Source organism: Cervus elaphus, chromosome 20, assembly GCF_910594005.1.
Source record: "Cervus elaphus chromosome 20, mCerEla1.1, whole genome shotgun sequence".
Taxonomy (NCBI): Eukaryota; Metazoa; Chordata; class Mammalia; order Artiodactyla; family Cervidae; genus Cervus; species Cervus elaphus.
In genome coordinates this window covers 74,245,401-74,265,351 of record NC_057834.1, presented here as the reverse complement: position 1 = coordinate 74,265,351, position 19,951 = coordinate 74,245,401, and the positions used below count along the sequence as shown (strand labels likewise).

At 39.5% G+C, this 19,951-nt stretch overlaps 1 protein-coding gene across 2 annotated transcripts in view; it reads right to left on the bottom strand.

The window, feature by feature from the left end:
- TGFBR3 (transforming growth factor beta receptor 3) overlaps window positions 1-19,951 on the bottom strand; it is a 192,337-nt gene that overhangs the window by 150,543 nt on the left and 21,843 nt on the right. For both annotated transcript variants that reach the window (XM_043875720.1, XM_043875719.1), the window contains exon 2: window positions 18,129-18,308. In XM_043875720.1, coding sequence (XP_043731655.1) covers window positions 18,129-18,189 — 61 coding nt within the window. In that variant the 5' untranslated portion in view covers window positions 18,190-18,308. The remainder of the gene's footprint in view (window positions 1-18,128; window positions 18,309-19,951) is intronic.

Below are 19,951 nucleotides of genomic sequence, written 5' to 3'. Positions count from 1 at the left end.
AAATGCATGGACTGTACCCTACCAGGCCTCTCCATCCATGGGATTTTCCAGGCAAGAGTACCGGAGGGGGTTGCCATTTCTTTCTTGAGGGGTATCTTCCCAACCCAAGGATCGAACCCAGGTCTCCTGCATTGCAGGCAGATGCTTTACCCTCTGAGCCACCATTATACCCAAAATGCAAGGAGGACACTCAGATTTCCTTAAATTATCTGCTCAAAGTTTTCAACTAATATTATTTTAATTTTACATATATTTTCTACAACTTCAGATAGGCTTTGCAAATTACCTAAGAAAAAACTTAAAAGCCTTCAGAAAAAGGAACTACTTAAATATTATATGTTGGAATTTTCACTACATTTTTCTTCTACATTGTAATGTTTTGATGGCTTTTTACAATTCATGTGTCTGGCAAACTTGTTTCATTAGCACTCAGAGTAGAGCTAAGTTCATATAACATTGCCCAGGCTATACTATGAAGTTGCTATCCAGCTGGGCTGATTTAAAAACCCAATTCTCATGGCGTGGTATACCTCTGGCTTTGATAACATTAGAAACCTCTATTTTGTTTCTAGAAAATCCTCACATATCAAAACATAAAAGATACTTTTTGAAAGTTGCAATTTGAAATTTGCAATTTGAAAGTTGCAAATAATAATAACAGATATCTTATCTTCCCCTCATGAGATCTCAATCCTATCCTCTAACAGTTTCTCCTTCAGCTCAGGCCCAAAGAATGGCCCATGACAGTAAAGAGAATATGACATTTAGTTAACTGTGCTAAATTGAAAATAAATTCACATTTGTGTGTTCAATCTTTGCTTCCATCATCTGAATATTGAACACCCACTATATTCCCAGTTCTTGGAACTGCTAGAGATAGAGCAGTGAACAAAGTAAGCAGTTTCTCTTCTGCTTTCATGGTGCTTCCATTCTACATTAGAGGAGGAACAGACATAAGTTTTTAAATATGGAAGATCAGGGTTTTAAAACACAAAGAAGTTCCACCTCCAGGAAAGGTCATGTACAACAATTCATGGGAGTATTTTGTACCAGCGGGGGCCAGAGACCCTGGCACTGCTTTCCTCTCTGGTTCAGAGCCCACCACAGGATCAATGGGACAAACTTCTACACCAAATATGTTCCCAACTAACTCAGGGCAACTCCACCTACAAATAAATCCATTGAGCCCCCTCAACTTTGAATTACACTATCTTGTCACTTCTAGACAACCCTGAATCATATAGAACCCATTTGTTTCACAGTCACTATTTGGGTGGGTTATTTGTTAGCTAAATTCTATGCAGCTCTACTGTGCAGAACTTGGGCTGAAAGTGGAGGTTATAGCCAGGTGGACTGCATAACACAAGGAAGAATTTCCTAAGAATCAGAGATATTTTAAATTCAAGCAAAGGCTGGGGGCTCAGTCAACAGGATATTAGAAAGGTGATTTATACATCAAGCTGAGTTAGACCAGGTATTCCCCAAGGATCCTTAAAATACCAGCAACATACCACAAATCTAGAACTCTGGTGTGCCTTATAAACGTAAAACCTTTCCAGGTGTAACTTATCCTAAAACATTTCTTGAGGATAATGTCACTAATGAAATAAAAATTCAGATGTCATGAAGAAATAAGTAACTAAAAATATACCATGTATTAACTAAGCAATAATTTCAAAAGCAGACAAAGACTAATAGCTTCAGCCTTCTTATTGGCGCTTAGTAAATGCGAGGCAGTGTTTTGAGCACTTGAAGCATATTATCTCATTAAATATTCAAAACAACCCATTGAGATGGATACTATTATTAGCTCCATTTTACAGGTGAACATTGAAGCAAACAAGCCTACACAGCTACTTAACGGCAGACCTGAGATTTGTACCCAGGCAGCTGGCTCTCAAGTCTGTGATGTGAAGCACTGTACTCTCCTACACTGTCTTGTTGGGAGCTGGGGAGCATTTTCTTCTTAGACAGAGAGACATGAATATTCTAAAATAGTTAATTACTTAAAGGAATCTTTGAAATTTGGTGAATGAAACTTTTCTGATATAAGATAATCATAAATTTCTGTTCCATATATAATACATACGAAATTCACCTTACTATGATTTACTAACTTGTAAAAGTGCTCAGAAAGTTAGCTCAGCTTCCATATCTTATTTCCAAGTAGTAACTTAAACACGAGAAGATTCTGGCTCAAAATCAGTCACAAAGTTTTCCTATGACTGTGTAACAAACACACACTGGATTAGATATTTATATTTCTGCTAAACATCAGAGATGCCCAAATTGGTGATTATGACAGAGCTGGCCCTCAAATGTGACAGTTTCCATTACAAAATCCACTTCACAGGAATGCAGGATCCTGTTTAAAAACTGACTTACACTGATTCTTAATATGACAATTTACTATTGGTTTCTCCTTCCCTTTTGTTTCCTCATCTTGAAAAACTAAGCCATCAAGTCTCCTTCCATTTAAACTAAAAAAGGAAAGTGTTAGTTCCAAAGTTTGGGATTCTTAGTATATTCCACTTGGCATTTTTCTAAGTCTGTATTTATAAATATCATGATGTCTAAAGAGTCTGAATAATCATATTTTTAAAAACCAAAGTATTAAAGTAACCAACTTCATGAAGACTATCAGTAAGTATATCATGGATATACAACTTCAGCCTGCTTCAATATAGATACCAGTGGTACATCAAGAACCCAAAACAAATAAAAATGATTCATGCATACTGATAAATATTTACACAAAATAAGTTACACATATACAGAGAGAGAAAGAACATTATAGCAGAAAAATTCTAGAATATCATGCACTTCTTAATTGGTGATATACATAAACTGACAAAAATATTCAGCAATAACTTAAATCTCTCCTTCACTCATTCTAGGAAAAGTCAGTAATAATTACAACTAAAACTTTTTGCAGGGGACGATGAAAGAATTTGATGGGCCAAAAAAGTCAGAACAAGGTCCTCAGAAATCTAGATCACATCCTGCAAATGAGATCTTTATCTTTAGCTCTGTGAATATTTAAAAATTACCTGTGTTGCTCCATAATGCTCATGCTGCCAGCACGGCTTCCTTAACAGCGACAGTGATTTAGAATCATAGTTTGGGAGCTGAAAGAAACCTGGAGATCCTCAAGTCAATCTCCCTCATCTGACAGGTGAGGAAATTGGTTACACAGATACTAGCTAAGTGACTTCCCTTAGGTCTCCTATGAATATTCATCTGGGCCAGAAGATATGATCTGCCAGGCACTACCCACCCTAACCCCAACAGAGCACCTCTTTAGTATTCAGTCAACAGCAATTCTGAAATTTTTTGGTCATAGGATTTATTTATGCTTTACAATTACTGAGGGCTCCAAAGAGATTTTGCTGATATGAATTCTACCTATCAACAGTGACCACAACAGAAGTGGGGAGGGAAGTGGGTGGGGGGTTCAGGATGGGGAACACATGTACACCCATGGCTGATTCATGTCAATGCGTGACAAAAGCCACTACAATATTGTAATTAGCCTCCAATTAAAATAAATAAATTTTTTAAAAAAGAAAAATTTTTTAATATCTATTAATTCATTTAAAACCAATAATAATAAACCCACTGCATGTGAACATAAGTGGTATCATTTATGAAAAATAACTATTTTCCATAATAAAACATAATTTAGTGAGAATAGTGGCATTGTTTTACATTTTTGCAAATCTCTTTAATGTCTGGCTTAATGAAGACAGCTGGGTTTTCAGATCTACTTTTGCATTCAATTTATTGTGATACATTGCTCTGGTTGAAGGAGATGAAGAAATCTGGCCTCACACTGATATGTAGCTGGAAAGGAGAAGCAAATCTTATTAGTCTCTTCACATACTTGTGGCTACCTCTTCTTTTACTTTATACCTAAATGCAACACATAAACAGTCATTTCTTAGAGATTAATTTCAAAGTGTAATCTGAATCATAAAATGGACTTCTCATACCTTGTTACAATAAAATCCATGTTGTTCCCCAAAATACTGAGTAATTATAAAGGGAAAAATAATAACTTTACAGCAGAGAATTCTAGTAGACACCACTTTAGTCAAGTGATCAAGACTAACATCACCAGTAATAAGACACACCAACATAATGTAACACTGACTTGAGGCCTTGAGAGGGGACCTTTACCTCTGTTGCAAACTTCCCAAGAGCACACAACCTCAGTGCAATCATAATCATATTAACCCAAATCAGGGGACATTGTCCAAAACTGACCAGTACTTTTGCAAAACTGTCAAGGTCACTTGAAAGACAGAGAACCATCATAGATTGGAGGAGACTAAGGAGACATGACAATTAAATGAAATGTGAGATTTTGACTTGGGTCCTGAAACATAAAAAGTACATCAGTGGGAAAACTGGTGAAACTCAAATAAATTCTATACTTCAGTTAACAATACGATATCAAGATTAACTTCTTAGTTTTGATAATTGCTCCATGGGTACAGAAGATGCTTTAAGATGAAGGTGGGTGAAGGGCTATGGGAACTCTCAGCAGTATATACACAACTTTTCTGTAAGTTTAAAATTATCTCAAGATATAAAGTTTTTTTAAAAAATCAATTGCTCTATCTTATACTATCAAAATGTGGGATCCTTTACTCACACATGATTTTATAACATCTTGTATTGGTCATTTGGAAAATAATGGTTCACTGAGTTATGCAAAAATGCCAAATGTGGAGGTATGTCTTATATGATATCGAAATATCACATTTGTTAATTTCTCCATCGACCTCATAAGAAAAGCATTTAACTATTGAGAAACTGCCATGGTCACAGTGATAGATGCAAATTACCAAAATTTTAGTTTTTGCTTGAAAAATAAAATTGTATCATTGGTAACAAATATTGTCAGTTGTTCTCCTTGAAACAATACGCTCCCTCTGTTTATTTTTGAATAATGTCTGCCAAATACCTATGGTTAGATAACCACCATTTGTCTGTCACTTGTTCTTTCAAGCAAAATGGTATCTGATGAAAAACAGACTAGTTCAGCTCACAACTAAAGCAATGCACAACTGCTTCTCCTCAGGACAACCACCACACTTCGGAGTGTTGGAGCGCTACCTACTTACTTCCCATTTCATCATACAGAATATGAAAAAGGTATTTGAAGGGTTTACTGCTTCATCAAGAATATCCTTAAGTAAAGCAGGCGTGTGGTACTGAAGCACTGCCTCAATTCCTGATGAGGCGCCAGCAGTTTTATCCAATATTGCTTTTATACCGCTCAGTCGGTAAAAGCATCTGCCTGCAATGTGGGAGGCCTGGGTTCAATTCCTGGGTTGGGAAGATCCCCTGGAGAAGGGATAGGCTACCCACTCCAGTATTCTTGGGTGTCCCTAGTGGCTCAGCTAGTAAAGAATCCGCCTGCAATGTGGAAGACCTGGGTTCGATCCCTGGGTTGGGAAGATCCCCTGGAAAAGGGAAAGGTTACCCACTCCAGTATTCTGGCCTAGAGAATTACATGGACTGTATAATCTATGGGGTCACAAAGAGTCAGATGTGACTGAGTGACTTTCACTTTCACTTCTAAAAAACCCTTTACTTAAAGTAAAGCTTCACTGGTGACTGTGCTCCGTCCCTCAGTTGTGTCTGACTCTTTGCAACCCCATGGACTTAATGCCAGGCTCCTCTGTCCATGGGATTCTCCATGGCTAGAATACTGGCGTGAGTAGCATTCCCTTCTCCAGAGGATCCTCCCTACCCACGGACTGAACCTGGGTCTCCTCCACTGTAATTGGATTCTTTACCATCTGAGCCACCACAGAAGCCCTCATTGGTGACTATGCCACAGCAAAAAATCTGCTGGAAAGCCCAAGGGCTTGGAGAAAGGGCACAACTTTAAATCTTTGGGTCCTGAGACTGTCCAAAGGAACAAGTATGCTCGCTTTACCATAGTGAAGAGATGCAGTGGCTTTTCCTCTGCTCAGCAACACCAGTCTGAGTCTCCGCTAAAGAACATAGTTCTTATAGGATGCACTGAGCTCTGAATTCCTACAACAAAGAGCAAAGCTAGCAAGCCAATAATTCTTTATCAGCTGGCCTTAGCTTTGGGGACTGAGTTCACTCTCCAGATGGCCAGGAGTACTAGTTCTTATCACTGTTCATCAAGAGTAGCTTAAAGAAGACAGAATTATCTCTCTAAAACAGAGGTTCTCAAACTTAATCCTAATGAAACAGACACGCTTAATGAACACTGTTCACATTTGAATACACTACACAGTCTTCAAAATAAATTCCTGAAAACTCTAAAGGAGTACTGAAAGAAATTAAACAAACTGAGGGGCATACCATGTTCATGGATGGCAAAACAGATATGACATGCTACAGATTATGTGTTCTTTTCATTCTATCAATGGCAATCCTAACCCCTCTCACACTCAAATATATTTAAATGCAAATAACCATGGTTAGGGTAAACATGAATTTTGTCTTTATAAAGTAAAATCACCCTTTAAAGTCATCAATTTAACTCTTAGTTGTAACATTATTCATGATCTCTTACAACTTAAATGGGATATACAGTAAGTCTTGACACTGTAGTATGACATTACTTTCTAAAATAAAAATGTAATGAGATTGAGAAAAACAGAGCAGCAAAGAAAAATCAATCATTTATTGGTTTAAAGTCTTTATTCTCAACTTTTTAAAATATCTTTCATGACTCCTCACAGTTCTGAGACCAGAATTCTTATCAACTCCATCAAGTTGCCTGGGGACCATCTGTAGAAAGTGTTAAAAGTCAAAGTAGCTACTTCAGGCTTGCTGGCTGAGGAGGAGGCAGGTTGCCCAGAACCTCAGGACAGCCAGCCTCACACAGAGTAAACACAGGCCGCTGTGCACTCAGTAATAAATTCCTCAACCAGCACATACTCTCCTGAGGTTTTCATGTAAGTTTTTTCCAATAGATTCCAAGTTGAGTAATAAACAGGCATAATACATTTTCTTGGGCCCTCCTTGAATTCAGGAAGATCTGACAATATCATGAAATAGCTCAGCACAGTTCTCTGAAATTTTTCATTAGAATTCTTTTCTCCTGAATCATGTTAATAAAGTACAATTTGGCCTCAGATTCACGCGTAACTACTTACTCACAAGCAGTTCAAGCCCAGAAGGATAGGAAAAGACGCTAAAGCCTATGAGTAAGAGGCAGGGCCAGACCCAGGCCCAGGAATCGCAAGGTTTCTAGATAGATGTTTTCCAACGAAGCTATATATTGCTTAGAAAAGTGCTCCTTTATATTTGACTGGCTCTGAGATAAGACTGAAACACTCTTCTCTGCTTTCATCTTCAACTGCCTACACTGTTCTCAGAGTCAGAACCGGCACTTGACTCGGTAAGCCTCAAATCTCTCTCATCTTTAAAGGGCAGCGACTTCCATTATTTCTCTCCATTATTTTTCTATAATTCATCAGGCTGAGCTAATTCTAGGTATTCTTATTCTATAACATATGTCAAATTAACAAAATAATGCAAGTCTATTTTCCCCCTTCATACATACAGTATACTCTGAAATTATACTGTGTGCACTTGATTTTGATTTCAAATTGAGATTTTTGAACACTATTTTCCAAACGCAGTGGCTATTTGCTACTCTGAGCCAGCCCAATGGAGGAAATGAGGAATCTGATTTGTTTTATTTTAAAAGGAAGAAAAAAAAACTACTTAAGGCCTGATCCTGGTGCCTTTGAACATTTAACACTCAGAACCTGAATTGTTTCATAACAAACTAGAGCTCCCTTTCCTCCCTCCAAGAAGAGGCCCTTGTGAAGTATTTATTTAGTTAATGAGAGTTAAGTAATTGTGTTTTTCTCACAAGACAAAAAACAAACAAAAACTTTTAGGAGATGCTCTTTGAGCTCCCTAGCTCTGCAAGGTCCATATGATCTCCATCAGCCACGAGCCTGGAGCAGTAAACTAGGAATTTAGGGAACAATGTGGCCACAAACACTTCTCCAAAAAGAAAAACAACTCCTCTCTTGGCCCAACTCCAAAAGGCAATTGAGCTGGGTAAGGTCCAGGCTAATCTCTAAACAGCCTCTCTGCCAACTTTCTCCTACAGTCATTAGGTTTTTCAGCATGGACTTTGCAAATAATCTAAAACAATTAATTATGCTTTCGAATTCACCCTGTACCATCAATGAAACACTGCCAGACAGCCTTTGATAACATATTTCCAGAGCTAATTAACTGTGACAAACCAGAGGACAGACTCCCCAAACACTGGAGAGAGCCAGGCAAAGACCTGGCTGGTGGCAGTGAGGCCACCCATGCAAAACGATCCTGCAGTGACAAAGTGGGGGGCTGTTGGAGTCAAGCCCTCAGGGTCCTCACAATATGTCAGACCCTGCCCTCAAATTATATCATTATCAGGTTCTTAAAGTTCAAATTATTTTTCCACCCTAAAGATATTTTTTCCTTCTAATGACTGGAAATTCTTAATTTGATACTTAGAAGGTTTTTATTGCTTCTAGTCTATACCTCCACACTTCTGTTAGTTGCTCAGTTGTGTCTGACTCTTTGTGACCCTATGGACTGTAGCCCGCCAGGTTCCTCTGTCCATGGAATTTTCCAGGCAAGTATACTGGAGTGGGTCGCCGTTTCCTTCTCCAGGGGATCTTTCCAACCCAGGGATCAAGCCTGGGTCTCCCACATCTTGGGCAGATCCTTTACTGACTGAGCCGCCAGGGAAGACCATACCTCTACCCCCAAAAATATGGGTTTTCATTTTTTAAAAGAGAGGGATGAATAATAGTTTTTAAACGTATACATTAAAATAAATTTCACCCCCAAATGATCTTCTTTCAATCAAAGAGTCCTGCATAATCCAAGATTTCCCACTCCCATAACCTCAGCCATGTGGGAAATCTTTCTATTTTTTTCACTAATGCCCCACAGAATTCCAGGCTGCTCTACATGCATGGTCAGCAAGATAAACACACTTTGGGGAGGCCTAGAAAAAACCCTGCAGGAGGCAAGAAGTAAAACTGTAGTTGCATTCCTCTGGACTTTCCTGTTCTAGTTTCAAAAACAGAAAGACAACCACCTGGGGCTTGGTGAGCACAGGGCCGGATTCAAGCTGCCCAATGCCCGCCCCCCACCCCCCAATGACAGTGATGAGATCTGAGAAAGCAAATCAGAAAACCTCATAAACTACTCAGTGGTAAAATAAATAAATAGAAATTATTCTAAAAGACAACTTTTCAAGCACAGAGGTTAAACCTTCTCAGTGTCTTATCTCAATTTTTAATAAATATGATGTTGGGTACTTAATAAATATCAACAACAACTTTGGGGAATTTTTTTTTTCCCTTCTAAAAAATGTTAATTTTTTAAAAGTTCTAGCCTGGAATCTGATTACAGGAATAAAATAGGAATCAGTGAGGAAGCCAGAGCTAAAAACTAGAACAAAAGAAAGTATGCTATAATTATCCAGCTCCTTGCTGACATCTAGCACGTAACTTAAATTTATAAAATGTATTAAAATGAATTTATGCACTTATTTACTATGTAAAACTGGATTCAATTCTATTTCTCTGAAACAGTAGTTTTGCTATGAGAGGCAACTTTGCAAAACGTGGTAAGACCCTCAAAAATTCATATTCCTGAAAAACAGACCACATGGGGAATGAAAAGGATGAGATTTAGAAATCAGGACAGTAAATAAATTGGGAAGGGAAGGTCAAGGCTTTTTAGACAGTGATTTTTCAAGGAAAGTCATTCACAGTGCAAAGGAATTTTCTTTAGACAGTTTGGAAGGTTATTCTGTTTTTTAATATTCAGTTTTCACTGTTACAGAAAAGTAACTATCTTTACTATTAGGTTATGGCCTAGTATTCCACTGATATGAGATATGATATGAGATATCAGTCTTTATCCTTTTCCCCCTCAAAGGGAACAAATTGAAAGCAAACCACAAAGTCATTCTTAATTTCACAAGCATTTCACTTCCAAGGTTCTTTCCTTCTACAATCTGATCCTGACTACCATCATCTCTTGCCTCAATTATTACGATGGCCACCAACCAGTATCCCCAAATTCACCCTTACCCAACAGTCTGTTCTCAACACTGCAGCCAGGATGATCTTGCTAAAATATCCTTCAGATCACATCATTCTGCTGCTTAATGGCTCTTTCTCACTAGAGTAGAAACTCTGCAGTGGTCTACAAGGTTATATGCAGCCCTACATCTGTCCCCAAGGAACTCTCTGACTTTCCACTCCAGCAGCCGCCTGGCCTGTTTACTAAGGCTCAAATACTTCAGACAAGCTCCCACCTCGGGACCTTTGCACATGCTCTTCCTCCTGCCTGGAATGCTCATTTCCCCAGATATCCACTTAGCTCACCTCCTTCCAATCTTTGCTCAAAATTCATCTTCCCAGTGAAGTCCTTCCTGGATCACCTTACTTTAAACTGTACTTCCCCACTAATAATCCCTAGCCCTGTTGCCTTTTCTCCACTAACCCTGCTAAAATGCTCATAGTTTTCGTTTGTTTCTGGTTTCTGTCTCTCTTCACTAAAATGTAAACTTCAGGTGCACAAGGATTTTTGACTGTTTTACTCACTGCTATATCTGCAACAGCTGGAATGGTGTCTAGAATGCTCAGGAGATGCTTGCTGAATAAATCAATCAACGTTTTAGGAAACTTAACCATGTAAGAACGTGGCAAAAACTCATTGTTCACACTACAAAGTCTCCCCTTTCTGTGCCACAGAAGCTAGCAAAGTACCTGAGCCCTAGTATACACTCAAAACTAATTCACCAGACTACAAGCGCCCATCTAACCACAGCAGGATTTAAACACTGAAAGAAACGGTGAAATGATAAATGGGATAAAGGGGCAAGTGGGAGCACTGCGGCATTTTGCTTCACCATGCAACAACACAATGCCAAAGAGGGCCGCACAGATGTGTCCTGCTGGAAACGCTCGTTGCAGGAAAGTGCGCAGCAGCTCAGCGGCACCCTTGATGAAAACAACAGAGAAGGAACTGACTCCAGAAGCGGGGGCTCTGCTCTCTCCTGAGGACTTTGCTATCTGAGCATCCTTGTGGATGGGGCCAGAGGGCAGGAGGACGGGAGGTGTTACTCCTGGTGGCTAGTCTATCGTCTAGACCAGAATGAAGTTATTCAGGCATGCAAGGACAGAGGGAAGAAGCAACACAAAGAACTCAGGGCAGTCTTAATGGAACCTTTTCCTTCTGCCATAACCACACCACTTATAACTATAGGATTCCTTTCACTGCCAACGGAGAATATCTTTTTTTTTTTAATCAACATTTTCCTTTAAAGGCAGTAAGCCTTTCCACATTCTATTCTAGTTTAAACTAGTTTGGTTTCTTTTTTTTCCCTAAGATTTCTAAGAGTTGGCAGGACAGGGCAGAAGAGCTAGGCCTCTGTCCCCAGAGCACCTGCTGCCTGGTCTTTGGAAGGAATGTTCTGAGGGCAAGCACATTGGTAAGCTCTCTAGAATGCCACCTGATTTACAGTGTCCTCTCAGAGAACAAAAATAAGACCACATTAGACTTCAGGGTAAATCTTTTTTAAGTCGCTCTGGCAGAGAACGTTTCAAAGAAAACGAAAGTCAGCAGTTCATGTGAATGCAGTGTAAGGTGGGCCAAGCTCCTGAGGCAGGCAAGCACCTCCGCGCCCTGATGCCCCCACATGCAGAGCTGGTCCTAAGGGAAGGCCTCACAGTGACACTGCCCAGAATACTCCGTGTTCTAAAACACTTCCAAAACCAGCACTTGGAGCTCTAGCAATGATTCAAGGTGGCCCCAGAACAGGAGGATTTAGCTATCAAAGCAAATAAGCTGAGAATGCCTAATTTCCCATATCCACAGTGTGTGAGAATATAAGCCTTGTGTAATTAAACTGCTACGTGTTCACACACAGATAGCTCTGTCCTGATGGGAAAGTGGATCAGCATTTACAAAAATGCACCGTGACTGGTATCCTAAAATAACCCAGATCAAGAATCCAGAAAACGGGGTGGCAATTATACAGTCTAAGATAAGGAGGCAAAGGAGAGAAATCTGGGTTCCGTGAACTTGTGACATCAAAGTGAAAATGTTAGTCACTCAGTCATGTCCAACTCTTTGCAACCCCATGGACTATATCCCACCAGGCTCCTCTGTCCATGGGATTCTTCCAGCAAGAATATTGGATTGGGTAGCCATTTCCCTCTCCAGGGGATCTTCCCGAACCAAGAATCAAACCCAGGTCTCCTACACTGCAGGTAGCACCCTCTTGGTAAGTTCTTTCTTAATCTGTATGCACATCTGGTTACCCAACTATCTATTCTCCTTGCACATAAAAAAGAAAAAGGCCTTTTATTTGATATCATATCATATCCCACCACTACTGGTAGATTATGCAAGGCAAGGTAATCTTTGAGAAATGAACTCATCTTTCTTGACTAGCTAACTGCCCCAACTCTGTGTGTGTGTGTGTGTGTGTGTGTGTGTGTGTGTGTGTGTGTGTGTTGTTTCTGTGCAAAAACCTAAAGAAAGGGAAACACGGACCTCATTACACTTGGGTGTGCATGGTCTCTCCAGAGGGATCACTACCTAAAATGAAGGCCATTGTCTTCACTCTGGGTCTTTTAATAATAGTTCTTTGCTCCTTAAAGTAAATAGAAAACTGGCACCCTGGTGATAGCTGGCATCACAACTGACAGTATCTTTTCCCCATGTATCCACAAGGAGAATTAAACACAAAGGTGGTTATAATAACCACCTGAAAACTATAATAATCACCAGCCAAATCAACTAGCTGTGTCCAAAGACTTAGGGGTTAGCAAGAGATCTTTTTGGTATTTGTTTTGAACCTTGAAGTCTATTCCTCCTACGTTTACTTTCCCTGGTGGCAGCCCCCACTGGCACCCTCCCTACCCTCCTGCCATTATGAGTTACAGCCGCTGAGCCCTTAGTTGGCAGAGAAGGGAAACCTGTGGCAGAACAACCTCTGCGGTCCTCAGGCCATTGATCTCAAGCCCAAGAGAAAGAGTGCCAGTTCCCGTTGGGCAGCACAACGGAAAGAACATGAACTCTGGGTCTGCTGCCATGCTGCCGCACTTAATTGTCATATGACTATTATTACACAAAGGACCATTTCAACCTTTTAAAAATTAACTCTCATTACATATGACATTTTTCTTCCTTAAGCCTCAGTTGCATCATCTGTAAAATTAGTATTACAATAATAGTGGTAGGGGTGGTGGCAGTAGTAATAATTATAAAAACAGTGATAACAACGAACACCTACTTCACTGGGTCTCTGTGAAGATTAAATGAACTGACTGGTGCAGAGTACCCAGCAGAGCGCCTGGCAGCATGGTTTCAAGAGGTGCTGAGGGGCGTGCTGCAGGAAAATCACCCTGACTCATCGGTGCAGTCTGTCTGCAGAAGTGTGCTGGGTTCAGGTTCAGTCAAGAGGCAGACCAGCTTTCTAAACTAATTACTTGCTCTCAAGCCCCTTACTCTCATTCCATAAATGAAAAAACAACCCTGCCCATCCAGGGACTGCTATGAGAATCAAATGAAACACCAGGCATGAAGGCATTTGAAAACAATAAAAATAAAGTGGTATTATTATGTTTAGCCTCCACCCAAGGCTGTCTGCCTGTCCATTCCAAACCAAGTATTAACCAGCTAGTATTAAAACCTCTGCTTGCTGTCCTATGAACCCAAAGAGTTCAAAGCTTTCTTAGCAGGAAAATAGCTCCAACTAAAAACATCTCTATTCTCCTGTGGACTATACCTGGAATTCCAGGTACATCCAATAAAGATGAAAAGAAATGTGTTTGCTCAGTAGAAATATGTGTTTGGGTCACAGGCAAGCCTCCAAAAGGATACATCTAGGCACCAAATGGCAACTGCGGAATGAGGAAGATAGCCAACCCCACCACACTCCGCTGGCACAGAGGCCAGCAGCGTCTCCGCAGAGCTCCCCTCAACAGCACCCCTTTGTCCTGACACAAGGGACCAGTAAAACACAGACAAGTCCATCTCTTTCTCCCAAACTGATTTCCCTGAGTTCTCCCTGCATGCCTCTTTTTCTCGTTACCGAGGCTCCTGGGAACACAGCCCTACTTAACGCTGGCCAGCCACGGAGGCAGCAGTTAATAATTTTTAAAGATGTGTAGTGGAACAGTTTTTCAAGTGAAAACTTAGTGAAGCTTAAGCCCTCAGGAGCAAGCATTTACTTTTTTTAACTTCCCATTTTCTTCAGATACATTCTAGGATTGAAGAGAAGATAAAATTCATGATAAAAGCCTAAGGTAATTTATACTCAGGAGGCATTAGGGTCCCTACACAGCTCTTGTTCAAGTCCATGGCCCTCCCTCCACACAATGGTGTAAAATAACCAAGGAACAAGGGAGGGAAGGAAAAGTGCAAGTTCTGTCAAAGCAACCACTAACGCCGGGATGTGGCTTGCTTCCTTCACCCTCAGCCACAAGCAGAGAAGGAAGGCTTTCAATGAAGGCCCACACGCAGGCGTCTACTATTCCATCTCAGGCTCATTTTATGTGCTGTGCTGGGCTCGTCTCCTCCCTGGCTACATATCTGAAGGAAGCCTTCACCACTTCTGCTGGCAAGAACTCTATAATAGAGCTTCACAGCCGTGTCCGTGGAATAAGAATACAAACAAAGAAGGCTCGTTACTTGAGGGTCCTTTCACTCTGATGACTTACATACGTCTCCCCTAAGAACAAAGGGGTTTAACTGGTTCCCGGATGCCTCATTGGTGGCTACTCATCTGGTGTTGAATCAGTCAAGTGAAGAGGTTCATTCATTCCACACGGAGGGCCTCCTACATAGAGGCTCTAGTGGACTGCTGGATGGGCTGGATTCTAAGCCAAACTGCCTGGGTTCAAGTCCTCACTCTGACACTTATTAGTTATTGAGTCTCCGTTTTCTTGTGAGGAAAAATGCAGATGACGATAATAATACTAATACCACCTCACAGTGTTCTTTTATAAAGACAAAATTAGCTGGCAGAGGGCAAGCCTGAGCTAAATGTCAGCCTACGTGCCAGGCACTGTGGCCTTTGTGGCCAAGGAGGCCACATTCTTAGCCTTACTTTCTGAGGCTGCAGTTTGAATTCTAAGATTTAACAATGCATGCTTTTGACTACAGGGGGGCTGGAAAGAGAGAGAATCCAAACCTTAGAATGAAATCCACAGCTTTGTTCTGACATTTAAGGTCCTCTATAATGCACCCCCATCCTTCCCTCTAACATCCCCAAGACATCCTCAGACACCCCCAGACATCCTCTACATCCCCAAGCAGCTGTCTGGGGCATCTGTTTCTTAAAACAACATCAAGAGCCTTCCTGGCAGTCTAATGGTTAAGACTCCACACTTTTATTGCAAAGGGAGTAGGTTTGATCCCTAATCAGAGAACTAAGATCCCATATGCTGCATCGAACAGTCAAAAAAGGCAAAAACAGACAAACAGAAAAAAACAACATCAGACACCTAAGTGCCACTGTTCTGCCTTCTGCTCACCCTCAATGCCTTCCCCTTTCTTAAGTCATCCTGGTCTTCAAAACATAGCTCAAGACATAGACTTCTACAGAGCCTTCCCAAGCTGCTCTAACCAGGGTCATTTGGCTTTTATTCACCATGCATTGATTATTTTGTTACATGATTATATTCTATATGCCTAACTAAAGTACAAGCAACTCAAAATGATGAATCTTATATCTCTTTGTATATCCCTAAGTGCTCTGTCTCTGCAAACCATTCAATATCACAGAAACCCAAGTCTATGCCCCGACTAGTAATGCTGAAGAAGCTGAACAGTTCTATGAAGACCTACAAGACCTTCCAGAACTAACACCCAAAAAAGATATCCTTTTCATTATAGGGGACTGGAATGCAAAAGTAGGAAGTCAAGAAATACCTGGAGTAACAGGCAAATTTGGCCTTGGAGTACAGAATGAAGCAGGGCAAAGGCTAATAAGAGTTTTTCCAAAAGAACACACTGGTCATAGTAAACACCCTCTTCCAATAACACAAGAGAAGACGCTACAGATGGACATCACCAGATGGTCAATACCAAAATCAGAGTGATTATATTCTTTGCAGTCAAAGATGGAGAAGCTCTACACAGTCAGCAAAAACAAGACAGGGAGCTGACTGTGGCTCAGATCATGAACTCCTTATTGCCAAATTCAGGCTTAAATTGAAGAAAGTAGGGAAAACCACTAAACCATTCAGGTATGACCTAAATCAAATCCTTTATGATTATGCAGTGGAAGTGACAAACAGATTCAAAGGATTAGATCTGATAGACAGAGTGCCTTAAGAACTATGGATGGAGGTTCATGACACTGTGCAGGAGGAAGTGATCAAGACCATTGCCAAGAAAAACAAATGCAAAAAGGCAAAATGGTTGTCTGAGGAGGCCGTACAAATAACTGTGAAAAGAAGAGACACCAAAGGCAAAGGAGAAAAGGAAAGATATACCCATCTGAATGCAGAGTTCCAAGGAATAGCAAGAGAGATAAGAAAGCCTTCCTCAGTGATCAGTGCAAAGAAATAGAGGAAAACAATAGAACGGGAAAGACTAGAGATCTCTTTAAGAAAATGAGAGATATCAAGGGAACATTTCATGCAAACATGGGCACAATAAAGAATAGAAATGGTATGGACCTAACAGAAGCAGAAGATATTTCTCTCTTTTGTTTTCCTACTACTTTTCAATGAGATTTTAATTAAGATCACTTTTAACGTACCAGCTAAAAGGAAAATAACTTTGCAATCATGAGAGAAAGTGAAACTGCTGGTAGAGAGAATGGGCAGTTCAAATTCACACACCAGCATTCAAAAAAAACTTTCCCTCAAGATATTTGCAACAAGAGTGTCATTCTTTCTGCTTTCCAATCTCATAAACCAAGTTCTGCAAAGTGACTTCCACTTATTCTGCCTACCTATGACTCCTGGTCTGAGTCAACTGAAGCCTTAATGGTGGCCCGGCCTCTTCAGTATACCACAGAGGTGAATAGCAGAGTTGTGACTCAGTGAGCTCATAAACTAAGAATACCCTTCTAACAATATTCATTGTTAATCTATAATTGTTTGTCACAGTACTTGGCTGTATTGCACACTCAATGCATGCTTATTATTATCACTCTCATGTCACCTGTATGTGCACTTCAACAGTCAAAACCAAGAAGCTAATCATTTTTTAAGTCAATGTGTGTCTTCGTAAGGCCAGCCAGTTTTCAAAACTGGCCCAACAAATTAGCTCTAATATAGCTCATTACAAAAGAGACACAAAGCAAATTATAACAAAATAGAGCAAATTAAGTTTCTAAACTTGTTAAGTAACCCTGACTGCCTACACTAAGATGTTGATGTGAGGGATCCGATACTCTTATTTAAGGAACAGTGTTCCAACCAAACCATTTGCTTCTGCTCATCTACAATCTCACATTCTGATGGCCTCTAGGAAGCACAGCATATTTCCGTATTTTTTAATTTTTATATTTTGTTTTGTTCTGTTTCTCACCACACCATGTAACTTGTGGGATCTCAGCTCCCCAACCCAGGCCCTTGGCAATGAAATTATAGAGTCCTAACCACTGGACTGCTAGGGAATCCCCTCTGTAGTTTTTTAAAAATCACATCCTAAAATACCTGAAATAGGCAAAATTAAATATCTCCTAAGTAGCCTATGCTAGCAGTGTCACCTCTATACAAAAGATCTATTTATTTTACAATAAAGAACCAAAGGGCTTTCTTGAAATTCTTATTTAGGACAAGAAAGTAAATGTAATCTCTGCATGTAACAAACTTAAGTGGGTTTAAACAGCATATTTGTTCTCTAGCCACCTCCACACTGAAGTATCTGCGTCGCCAACATTCGAATATCTAGCACTAGTGCAGTAAGATATAATATAGGCAAACATATTATGTATCTGTAGAGGAGTCAAGTATTTTATTCCTTGAAGAATGTAAATATTCAAGCTCTGCATAAACATCACATGTTCTAAATTTTTCTAGAATGAAGAAAAATATATCCAAAGAACACAATGAACATGCAATTTGTATTATGCAACTTACCTGCAGTTGCTAAGCAGGAACTCATTAAGGCAAACAAGACAATCACACAGTGAGAAGTCATCTTTATTTCTCCAAAAGTGTGTCCTGTTCAGTCACCTCAGCCTGTAGTTCTTCAGGTTATAGACAATCTTTGCAAGTCAAAAGTGGCTTTAAAATCCTTCTTTCCAATTTTCAAATTGCCTGTAAAAATACACATTTTAAGAAGAAAACTTAATGCATGAATTTCTGTTCATAAGTACATATTAAAGTGAAATGAAGAATTCCTAAAAAGTATAAGAAATTTACCTTAAAAGATGCCTAGACAGCACTCAAGCAAACTGGGGGGGCGGGGGGGGGGGCAGTAATTACCAAATAAAGATTTTTACAGCAAATACTTTTGCAAATACATGTTTGCTTTGATGTTTTAAATCTTTGGTTTTATATTAAAGTTTCAAGAGTATAGAATAAACTCAAGGTACACCTAAACATAACATCATCAGTTATGTTGGAACACTAAGCAATGACACTTAATAAATGAACTTCAGAAAAAAAAAAAACCAACTCTGATTAGAACTCAATCTAAGATGCAAACTATTATATACAGCATAGATAAACAACAACATCCTATGATAAACCATATATAAAAATATTTTTTATATTTTTATTTTATAAATTTTTTAATTTTTTATTTTATTTTTTTATCAATATCCTATGATAAAGCATAACAGTAAATAATGTAAAAAAGAATATATATGTGTATAACCAAATCACTTTGCTATACAGCAGAATTTAACATAAAATTGTAAATCAATTATAGTTCAGTAAAATTTTTTAAAAAGAACTCAATCCAATGTTATAGTGACAGACCTAGCACAAGGATCAAATTAAAATATCAATTTAGAATCAATCTGAAAACATAAGGCACTATTAAAAAGCAAAATTCTTATTTCAACTGTTTGCCAACATTTTAACATGTGAAAACTTGTCTCTCAACTCCATCTGAGACTATCTGGTTACTTGACTAGAGGATCCAAGAGGCTTTTTTAAAACTTTTCCTATCTAGAGCCTTGAAATGACAAGTTTTGTGAAGGTGGGATTAACTGGAATATTCTCCGATGACCCTAAAAATTACCTCATTTAGACACTGCAACGTATTGATAAATTTTCCTACCTTATCTCCCTGAGTCTGGCACAACCCACAGAAGCTGCAATTCAACAAACATTTATTGACCACCTACTGTGTTCCAGGTGTTGCATTAGGACATGATTCCTGGTGTCAGGAATAAAAATTATCTGACAATCGGATAAAAGTATGAAGACCCTGCCTGATCTAAGCTTCAGGCAAGGCAGGATCGCGCGTTTCTAGGATCCACCTCAAACAGCTAGAGACTGCAGCCCTGTTACCCAGAGTCAGATAAATGCATCCCCAGAAACGGCATGCTACCTTCAGACACAAACCTAGTTCGGGCACTTGCAGACACAGTACAAATATATAAAAACAATGGCAAAACGAGTTCGAATTAAATGGTTTTAGTTCACTGCATCAAGTGTGAAGAGAAAGATATTTAAAATGCATCTCTGTAGTAGTAATACTAATGGCCTTGGAGAAGGAAAAACAATAGGGTGATTGGGGTACAGAGGTAGGAGAGGGAGGGAACCTTTTCAGTGAACTCCCATTTGGGTTTTACAAGTATTACCTACCCAGCAATAATAACAATAAAGTTCGAATTTCAAAGATAATTTTTATATATGCTTTAAAACTAAACTATTACATATGCAGGAGGCACTGTGGTCCAGTCTTGGTAGGAAAATGGTTTTAAAAGCCTAGTATGAAAAAATAAATA